Source organism: Marmota marmota, unplaced genomic scaffold, assembly GCF_001458135.2.
Source record: "Marmota marmota marmota unplaced genomic scaffold, marMar, whole genome shotgun sequence".
Lineage (NCBI taxonomy): Eukaryota > Metazoa > Chordata > Mammalia > Rodentia > Sciuridae > Marmota > Marmota marmota.
Window position 1 is genome coordinate 46,398,479 of NW_026000037.1, and position 11,281 is coordinate 46,409,759.

Here is an 11,281-nt window from a genome sequence, read left to right on the forward strand (position 1 = left end):
CAGCGGATGGTCCCTGCTACTTTTTCTTCCAATTCTATATGCCCTGCTGTTCAAAGCAGATCCACCTGTACCTGAGCATCTACTGAGCAAAAGTTCCTAGTCGAGGCACTATGATCCCCCATCCTCCTGCCCTCCTTGCCCCACTACAGTCATACCCTCACCCCAGCACCCATTTTTGGTGCACCACTTCATATTCTCTTCCTTCCCCGTCCTGCTGGTCCATCTTCCCAGACCCTCCCCTTCCCCTTCTGTTTCTCCATCCCTGCCCAAGTTTAGGGCATTCTGCTTGTCATTTGTCATCTGTGACAACCAACCAGGATCTGCTCCAGGGCCTAAGTAAGGAAGGTGGGAAGAAACAGGAAGGCAGAACTAAAAGTGTCAGGAATTCAAAGGTGCTTCACCTACATGGTGTCAGGATAGCCTGGACTAGGAGTGGTCATTGGTAGGTCTTGGTGAGAAGAGATGAATCTGAAAAAGAAAAGAAATACGATGACTGGTAGGTTCAAGGAGAAGGTGGGGGAGAAGTTCAAGGTGACAGTCAGGTGTTTATTTGAGCCTATTGGACCAAAAGATCTGCAGTTGAAATTGAAAGGGTAAGCAGGTTGCAAGGGAAGCTTGCTAGGTAGACAGATGTGGAACTTGACTTTAGACACTCTTGAGTTAAAGTGACAGTTGGCCACCCAACAGACTTTAAGGGACAAAAGACCATGTACAGAAGGCAAAATGCCAACATAAAGAAATCACTGAATGTTCCCCAGAGAGAGGGGGAGGTGGAAGGTTGAGGCAGAGGGAGATGGGACAAGCAGGCAGGGATGGTCCCCAGGCAGGCAGTAGGTAACACCTGCTGTCACATTGAGGATTTGCAGTGGTGATAGATGAGGATCTGGCATCTTGACTGGTCTGGCACTGCGGGAGCCAACACAGAAACACAAGCCAGGGCCTTATACATGTGAATCAGCATAAATTCCAGCCCTCAGTTGTACCCTCAGTACAACTCTGAGCTGAGAGCCACCCTCAGGGGCTCTGCACCTGGCCATCTGGATATCCCCGTGGAACCCTAAATCATAATTCTTTCTCTGGAGTGTTTCAGGTTTCCATAAATAGAAAAGTTCTTTCATATTTTCCATTTATTTCCTATCAGTAGCCTTCAGTACAGAAGCGTTTTGTGTGCTGTTTTTAATTATCCGCCCCACTGGATTTCAGACAGTGGAGAACTGCGTGTGCACCCTGAGGAACTTGTCCTATCGGCTGGAGCTGGAGGTCCCTCAGGCGCGGCTGCTCGGACTGAATGAGTTGGATGACCTACTAGGGAAAGAGTCTCCCAGCAAAGACTCTGAGCCAAGCTGCTGGGGGAAAAAGAAGAAAAAGAAAAAGAGAACTCCACAAGAGGATCAAGTTAGCATTTTATTTGATATGAAATTCCAAAGTTTTGTTGTTGTTGTTGTTGTTTGAGGTTTTTTTGTTGTTATTTTGTTTTGTACTGTTTTTATTCTTTTTCTTGAGAGTGAGAAATCCATATTTAGCAAGGGACTGAACAAATGCTACATAGTAAAGCTCAGTTTAGCAAGGATGCATGTTTTCAGGTTTGGGAGATCATGTCCATTTTGCTTCACTTAACATGTACTGCTTGTCTTCCAGTGGGATGGAGTTGGTCCTATCCCAGGACTGTCGAAGTCCCCCAAAGGAGTTGAGATGCTATGGCATCCATCAGTGGTAAAACCATATCTGACTCTTCTGGCAGAAAGTTCCAACCCAGCCACCTTGGAAGGCTCTGCTGGATCTCTTCAGAACCTCTCTGCTGGCAACTGGAAGGTAGGATGTCTTCCACTTTTCCACACTTGTTTCTGTTCTCATGGTCAGATCAGCCATCGTGGTGAAATAGACCTGCTTGTTTAGAGTTTGTCTGTGAAAGGGAGAGAAGAAAGAAAGAAGACAAGCAGTTGCTCTGGGGATCCAAAGATGAATATGACCATCTCTCAAGAATTTGAAGGTTTGCCTTCAGAAAAACATAGCTGTCAATAACAGGTAAAGTCCACAGGATCTGTGCTGTGGGATCTTGCAAGAGGGCATTCAGTGCAGCCTAGGAGAGAAGGGAGAGTGAGAAAAAGAGGCAAGCAAGGAGGTAGAGGTGGCTTCCTGAGGGACAATGCTGCCCATAGTGGATCTTTAAGGATAAGTAAAATTAAAGCAATGCACTGCAAATTGGTGCAACCATTCTAGAAAGCAATATGGAGATTCCTTTAAAAACTTGGAATGGAACCACCATTCAACCCAGCTATCCCACTCCTCAGTTTATACCCAAAGGACTTAAAATCTGTGTACTATAGTGATGCAGCCGCATCAATGTTTATAGCAGCTCAATTCACAATAGCTAAACTGTGGAATCAACCTAGATGCCCTTCAATAGGTGAATGGATAAAGAAACTGTGAGATATTTATATAACAAACTATTATCCAGCCTTAAAAGAGAATAAAATTATGGCATTTGCAGGTAAATGGATGGAGTTGGAGAATATCATGCTAAGTGAAGTAAGCCAATCTCCAAAAATGCAAGGCCTAATGTTCTCCCTGATAAGTGGATGCTGATCCATAATGGGGGCAGGGTGGTGTGGGTGGGAAGAATGAAGGGACTTTGATTGGGTAAAGGGGAAGGAGGAGAAGGGAGAGGACATGGGGGTAGGAAAGATGTTGGAATGAGACAGACATCATTACCCTAGGTACATGTTTGATAGCACATATGGTGTCTACAACGTATGCTACCAGAGAAATGAAAAGCTGTGTTCCATTTGTGTACAATGAACTGAAATGCATTCTGCTGTCGTGTATAACTAATAAGAACAAATTAAAAAATCTATAGTGAAAAAAAGAATTAAAGCCATAGAATCTGAGATTGGGAGTATAGAAGGAGGAGTGATGCAGATAAAGGAGAAAATGGGGAAAAGGCCTGAAGGGAGTAGAGGACAGCATGGGTGATATTGAAGTCTAGTCCCTGAGGCAAAGGGAATAGAACGTGGAATGGGACATGTGGCAGCCCAATACCACATCAGGTCTGAAGGTCCAGATTCAGGAGCTGGAATCTGACCTACAGACAAAAAGGGCCCTGAAAATGTTTAAGCTGATGTGGACACTGTTGTACCACACAAGTCAGAAGGTTGACTCAAGAAAGAGAAAAGTAGAGAGGTTGGGATTCCCTTTGGGAGTCAGTATGGCATCCCAGTGAGAAATGATGAGCTTGGTCCAGAGAGACTCTCTGATACTGTGGCTCGTCTCTCAGATACTTACAGAGCATACAGATCTAGAGTTTCCATGTCTCCTTATGCATGCATGACTTTATGAAAATTGAAGGTGGTTTCCTATTGTTAACCATCATAAGCAAGTTCATGAAACTTTCTAAATGTCATCTAAAAACTTCCTGACAAGTGTATTTTAATAGAATTATTATAATGCTTATTTTTACTACTTTATCACCATCACCACCCAAAATGAAACTCTTTTAGCTAGTGGATTATCCATGATAGTAAAACACATTGACAGACACAGATGACTGTTATACTGAATATACACAAATATTTATGGTCTAATTCGAACTCAGCCAATGTGGATATTTAATTGTTGCTCCTAATTAGAGTGTTAATGACTTAGTGTTGAACACTGGTTCTGAATCCTAGCCTCTGTTATGAGTTGCTGCCTAAGGTCTCTTGTCCTCAGTTTCCTCATCTATAAACAGTAATATTAATACTTACCTAATAAGGTGGTTGTGAGGATTACGTGAGATAATACACGTGGAGCACAAAGGACCATTTCTGGCACATAAGTATTTGGAAATATCCATACTGGAGACCAGTATTCACTTCTAGTTTCTGTGATCAAAGGATCATTTGATGCTAATAAAAAATGACAGTAATTAAAATGCAAGTGACTTGAGTTTTTTAGAGTTTAATTTCTGGTATTATTCAGTGAATAAAAGTCAGGTGACAAGCTCATTTTAAATACAAACATGGTATTTAAGTGATTTCATAGTATCAGAGGTAGTCAAAATATTGGACCCTCATTAAGACAACAAGATAATCATGGCCACAGACATCATCAAGTCAGAAGGTGTTCAGGGAGCAGGGATGACTACTAGTACCTGGATGGGTGGGTGGTCTCCAAGTGAGACAGAAGGAGTTGGCTTTGCAGGTTTCAGAAAAAGTTGATAAAACTGCCTGAGTGCTTTAGCCTATAGCAAGTCCTGTGCTCTCTTTCCCCCCTGTAGAATTCATTTGATTTAGAAACTAAGAGTATCATTTCATATGAAGAATATCAATGAGATCTTTGAAAGGCATTTCTTCCTCTTATTTGTACTGTTAAGATAATCTATTCTGTTGGTATTCAAGAGGCTGGGTGTCAATCACATATTTTAATGTTCAAAATAATACAAAGGTCTGGTAGATCTTTGTTCTCATATCTTGGCCACAGCAGGAAACTCTTAGATGTTTCATAAGCAACATCTTTCAATTATCCTGATTTTAAAGGATGATTTGCATTGGTAAAAGTGTCAATTAAAGCTCAAAGCTCAAAACAATATTAAAGATTCATTTTCAAATGTTACTTTTTTTTATTTTGCTTGCCTCACTGATGACTTAATATTCATTTCCAATTCATGTGGCTCACAAATTTTACTCATTGTACTGAGTTGCCTTGTAGTAACAAAAGAATTCCTTGACTGCGGGTTTTTTTAAAAAAGCAGCAGCTAACTAATCTTGAATGAGAATGCATTTTGCACACAAATATACATACTCTTTGCCTGTATATATGAATTATGACGCTGGTCATTTCTGGAGAATTCCCTTTCTTCTGAGACAAGGGATTTTTCTAAGCAATCTCTGATAGGTTACTGAAATCTAAATATTGTCACAAGGAATACGGAAAAATAAATGACCTGATGGAGACAGGCTCTCCTTTAACGTGTGTTGACAGATTACTGTCTCTGCCATCCTATTTATAGCCTCTGGACCTGGCATGAGGCCAAACTGCAAAGAAAACATGCAGTCCTTCCTTAATCATGTTTATGTATCTGAGATAGAAAGTAATCACTGCCTTCTCTGTTCTGCACAAAAATATCTGGCAGATGGTGGTTTGAGATTTTCAGGCTTTGGGATTTCTTTTTAAATCAGTCATCACAGCCTATCTTTTTCTCCCAAACTATGTTTTTTTTCTTTACTGGCACCACAGATTTAATCTCTAATCTGAAAGAAAACATTTAATCTATTAGTTCATCTTTTGAATACATCTTTTTTGATGACAGTGATGTGAGAGTGGGTCTCCATTTTTATATTATGTATTACCTTGTTTTGCTCACTAGTTTGCAGCATACATCCGGGCAGCTGTCCGAAAAGAAAAAGGGCTCCCCATCCTTGTGGAACTTCTGAGAATGGATAACGATAGAGTTGTCTCATCTGTGGCAACTGCCTTGAGGAATATGGCACTAGACGTTCGCAACAAGGAGCTCATAGGTATGTTCTGGTGATAAGGTAAGCTGCAAAGGAGAGCAACTACAATATTTGCAAAACTCTTCTTTCAATTTATAAATAAGTGCTATTTGAAGTTATTACAACTGAGCCCTAGTCCCCAGTCTCTTGGCATTTTGGATACCCTGATTTGTGACCATTCTTTTTTAGGAGGAGGCAGGCACAGTAATTAAACATTGATCGAAGAAGGTAAATTTCCAGAAAAGCCAGCAATTTCAGTTGTACCTTATAACACTGTTTAATGGATTTGGTGTGCCTTATTTCCCAAGAGAAGTCCATTTCCTGAGCAACAAAAAAAAAAAAAAAAAAAATTATGATTCTACCTTTCCTAGCACTGATAACAGCTAATTCACCAACACTATCATGTTTAAAATTTAATTAAAAAAGGAAATTGTATCAACATTTTTGTAGCTTTTAACCTCTCAGGACAGAACCACTGTCCTAAGGCCATTTCCACTCCAGGGCAGGATCAGAACTAGGATAAGGAAAGCAAGGCCCCTAGGGCATAAAATTTTAGAAGGCCTTCACCCTTGGACTCATACAAGGATAGGGTTGGCAAATGCATAAAATCAACAAGAGTGCCTCCATAACGTTTGTACCCTAGGTAGCTTGCTTGTCTCCAGGGCATTGCCGCTTCCCAAGCAAAGTATGGGTTAAAGAAAAGCTCAGGGACCCTCCAAAGACCTGAGCTTAGTCTTGGATCTCTGCTGCTCACGACCATGAAATCCAGTGTCCCATAACCCCACCCAGGCTCAATTCTTGCATCTAGATTGGAAATGAAAGGAATTCTTCCTCAGCCTATCTCTGAAAGGAGTGGACAATGCCTGCTGTTCCAACAAGGGCCCAAGGTGAAGAAGAAAGGAGAGGGGGTATAAGGGCAGCCCCCTACAAATGGGCAAGTCCGTACCAGCCCTATAGCTGACAACAGGGAAGGGGTGGAGAACAGCAAGATTGTGTGTGTATTCATGTAAATCTATGTTCAGTTTACACTGGAATGCATGCCATGACAGAGAGAGGAAGAGAGAACAAAGACAATATATACCTTTAAAGAATAAATCGGACATAAATTTCCTATGTTCATATATGACTACACCACCAGTGAAACTCCACATCATGTACACCCACAAGAATGGGGTCTTAATTAGAATACGTTCTACTCCATGTATGTATAATATGTCAACACTCTATTGTCATGTATATCTAAAAAGAACAAATAAAAATTTAAAAATAAAGAATTGCTGTGAGACTTAAATGTGGTGACTTAAAGGGAAGCCCTTCACACAGTGCCAAGCAGGACTGCCCATGACAACCTGCTTTTAACACAACCACACCCAATTCAGTCCCCTCTCCATACTCTGTTCCTAGACCAGCATGTTCCTGACTCTAGATGTGCTGTTCCTCTGAGTTCCACATTTGCTTGAGAGAAAACTTGAAGAACAATTTTTTAAATTGTTTTTGTTACCTCTGTATTCTTTAAATTTCTTATAAGAAACATGTATAATTTAGGAGTTCCTAATACTAAAACATAAATGGTTGGCACATACATCTGTGCCTATCTTCTGCTGCACCTGAGAGAAGACCCAGGCCTTACATCAGGCAAGAAGCCAGTACCACCAAGTGCATGGTCCTCTGAGAAGAAGGAATTTAGAGTCCTGGCCTTCTCAAAGTTTTCCCCCTGTTTTCTGTTAGTAACCCATTTTCAACTTTCACTCACATTTCATCTCTTGTGAGAGCATGTTGCCTACCCTCTTGAACGATTCCATGATCCACTTTTTCTTGTTTCCTTCAAATGAATCATTTCTATGAGATCTGGAGTCCCCTCCAGATTCAGTATTTTGCTCTTCTGTACCCAGCACTTCTGTTCCTCAGACTATCACCTTTTTTGAGCCCTTCACTCTCTCCTCATGTCCATCAAGAGCACTAGCAACGGACTTTATACACAGCATATATTTTTATTCATATTTTTCAAAGTTTTGTCACTCCACAAAAGTTACTGCACACTAAACTGAGTTGGACCCATCCCTCTGTCTGAAGCTACAGGTTTTGGGGGAAACATCAGGTTCACTCACTCACAGGAAGAATGAGCTATAAGCCTCGAGTGCAATTTAAAGCTACTCCTTAACAAAATGACAAATTACATGTCCTGCACCTTTTGGTCATTTGTGAGCATTCACAGTCACCAGTGCTAAATTATCATCTGTGCTCAGATCCCACATTTATCTTCTGGCCTTCCAGTGTCATGATTGTTTTTCCACTCTTCTTAACAATGCTGCTGTGAATTAGCCAGAGCTTCCCTCTGACGTGCTGGAATTACTCAGTCTATAGCTACGGCTGTCTTCTTTACCACTGTTTATAAATAGGTCTTTGATGAAAATCCCATTTAGCATCCATTCAATTATTAGCATGGGGGAAAAGGACTAAGAAAATATTTACTTGAGCTTTAGTTAATTTCTTTTGTTTGTAGTGCATCTATTCCAGTTTGTCAGATGGTAATTGAAATTGAAAAAGCTAGAGATAATCTCTTCTGGAGAGGAGTAAGAAAAATTCAGTGTTTATAAAGAATTGCTTCAGTAGCTATGAAATTCCCCTAGCCTTGTCTTATCAAGTACCTTTTTATTATTACATTACTCCTAGGAGATAATATATGTATAATTATAAGAAATTTTTATTTGTGTCTTCCTTTAAAGAGACTAAAATGTTATTGCCAGCTGATATACACCATCAGCTTGATAAAAGTATGTAACTATGCCCAGTTCACAAGTTAAGAACCTGAAAGACTTAATAAAAAGTATTATTTGGCAGCTCTATTTGATCCAGGTTCAAAGAGAAGTTTTTAAAAGCTTCCAGGGGAAATTGAGGTGTTTTTGATGCGTTAGAATTCAATCCACAATAAAATTTACTATCATAATTCCTTCATTACTCACTCTTACTGAAAATAGTTAAATTAAAGCAACTTGGTTAGTCTACCCAATTTTATGCATTGATTTATATTTTCTTTCAGCAACTGACAGTAATGTTTTATAACCAATCATTTTTTCAAGTGACATTGCAGTAAATGTTAACTTCCCTTTACAATTACATTTGTGCTTTTCTTCTTTGCTGTGGGTGTTGCTTTTTTCTTTCCTCTACATGCCTTCTTTGAAAGTGGTTCTTTTTTAAGAGCCTGCACACTATCCAAATCTTTCAACAATAACACAACCTTGCACCTTTTGAATTTAGAACTTAATCTTTTGCATTTTTGGCAGGTAAATATGCCATGCGAGACTTGGTCAACCGGCTTCCAGGTGGCAACGGCCCCAGCATACTGTCCGATGAGACCATGGCTGCCATCTGCTGTGCTCTGCATGAGGTCACCAGTAAAAACATGGAGAATGCCAAAGCCCTGGCCGACTCCGGGGGCATAGAAAAACTGGTGAACATAACCAAAGGCAGGGGAGACAGGCAAGTCTGCAGGGGAAGGGGCCTGCATGGGACTGTCAATCCTGGGTTTGTTTTGTGATAAGGGCTTTTGTTGAAGATACATTCCTGTTGGAAAGGACTTATTTCTGCATTTCTTACATGCTGATAAGCTAAGCAGTCTCCAGCAGTTAAAACCTATTATATTAGGAGATGTTTTTTCCTATCACGTGGCCCCTTTTCTAATTTTTACTTCATTGCAACACTCCTAATCCTGAATTGTTTTTTTTTTTTTTTTGTCTCTGCCATAGTCTGCTTGAGCTACTGTAACAAAATATCAAGGACTCGGGGGTGAGGGGTGCTTATAAACAGCAGATGTGTATTTCTCCCAGTTCTGGAGGCTAGGAAGTCCAAGATCAAGGAAGTCTACTAGAGAAAGACCAGGAGTTTGCTCTGGATTTTCACGTTTGAGATGTCTATTAGACATCTAAGTCGGGTATGTCATCAGCACTAGATTATACCAAGGTCATTAGCAAAAACATGAAGAGCTGAGAGCAGGGTTGAGGCTTTGGTTGGAAATATAAATTTGGGAATCAGCAGTGTCTAAAAGATTTATTTAGAGAAGTAAAATAGGATGCAACCACTAAGGAAATAAATCGAGAAGAGAAGAGGTTTGAGGACTGATATCCCTCATGCTTAGAGATAAAGGAGATGAGGACTCAGTAAACAAGCCCAGGAAAGAGTAGACAGAATGTTCAGAAGAAAACCAGGAGCAGGTGTTGTCTTAGAAAACAAGTGAAGGAGGTGTTACACAGATGAGCAAGGGCCAAGTGGCCCTGCTCAGGCAGGTTGAGGTCTGAGCTGACCACTTGTATAACAATGTGGAAGCTTTGGTTTAAGAGAAGATGGGATGAAGGGAAGTAGAGATGTGAATACATAGCTCTTTCAAAAAGTCAAACTGCAAAGGAGAAAAAAGAAACTTCCTTGCTGTCCTCAAGTTTGATGATGCAAGTTTCTACTCATAGAATGTGTACTTGAAAATAGCCAGCCTGTCTGCATCGAGGTACAAACCAGGCATGGTCCTGCCTTGACGAGTGTTACAACTGTTGTCCTCACAGGCAAGTAAGGGGACTGCCTCTCAGGCCACCGTCCTGGCTGCCTGTCACTTAAAGACAAGGAGATAAACAGCAGCAGTGGTAGGACCCAGCTAAGAGTAGGATGGTTGTAAACTGAGGTTTCTAAAATCTGTCTCCCAGAGGTCATCTTGGGTGCCTAAAATTTCATCTCTGTTCATTTCCTGGAGGTAGTGCCTTGTTCTGTGTTACTTGCGAAAAGTTTTAAAAGGCTTTGTTTGAGCCAGTTTGGTTTACCTAGTTCCACTCTTAACTAGTCAGAAACACTGAGAGGAAAGAGTGGAGGTGGGTGCAGGTGAGTTCAGATGTGCACCACTAGCAAGAACAGAGCCCCTGAAACCCATGAATTTACCTGTTCTCGGCCCTCACCTAAGTCCTCAGAACCTCAGCAACTTACTTTATACCGTCAGGAAACTTACTTTATACCGTCAGGAAACTTACTTTATACCGTCAGGAGCAAAGGAAGTGACTTATAGCCTATGCACCTCTTTTTCCTCCACTTCCTTCATCTTTAATTGGGAAGGAAATCAGATTTTGTACCTAGTATATACATTTGAAGTCAGACTTTCAGTGTTAAAATGAATTCCAAAACCAGAATTGGATTCTCCTCAGGTCAGACTCCCCAGGTGTTGTCCCTGAACACACCCCTCCCACGGTGATCCGAGCCTCAGCTGAGGCAAGAAGCTGCCTTTTCCTCATCACTTACTGTGAGATCACTGATTGAGAGCAGTGGCTCCCAAGGTGAATTCAATGACCAGGGTAGGCATTGCTTAGAAAGAGCACCAGCAATTAGAAAATGTCTTCAAGAGTAAGCAGTAACCATGGGATTGAACTCAGGGGTGCAGTAACCCTGCAATAAGCACTGGTCATATTTTCCAAATTGAACATTAGAACTCATACATTTGTCTACAAAAGTCATAAATGACACGAGGCAATGAAGGTATGCAGCTGAAGGCCTAATAATGAAGAGGGAAAATTAATTTGGGAGGGTCACAGATACAAGATATATGGTCACAGTCACATTGGTATAAAAAAAAAAAATCCAGGGAAGCCAGTGAGGTCAGTGACCTTTGATAGAGATGTGGAAGGGCCAGGCAGGTGGTGCATGCCTGTAATTCCAGCAGCTCGGGAGACTGAGGCAAGAGGATTGTAAATTCAAAGCCAGCCTCAGCAACTTAATGAGACCCTAAGCAACTTAGCAAGACTCCATCTCTAAATAAAGATTAAAGGGGGGGGGGGGGG

General features: G+C 41.0%; 1 protein-coding gene across 12 annotated transcripts in view; it reads left to right on the plus strand.

The window, feature by feature from the left end:
* Nucleotides 1-11,281, plus strand: part of Pkp4 (plakophilin 4) — a 244,665-nt gene that overhangs the window by 225,517 nt on the left and 7,867 nt on the right. For all 12 annotated transcript variants that reach the window (XM_015479203.2, XM_015479208.2, XM_015479207.2 and 9 more), the window contains 4 exons: nucleotides 1,204-1,395; nucleotides 1,639-1,812; nucleotides 5,345-5,495; nucleotides 8,756-8,951. In XM_015479203.2, coding sequence (XP_015334689.1) covers nucleotides 1,204-1,395; nucleotides 1,639-1,812; nucleotides 5,345-5,495; nucleotides 8,756-8,951 — 713 coding nt within the window. The remainder of the gene's footprint in view (nucleotides 1-1,203; nucleotides 1,396-1,638; nucleotides 1,813-5,344; nucleotides 5,496-8,755; nucleotides 8,952-11,281) is intronic.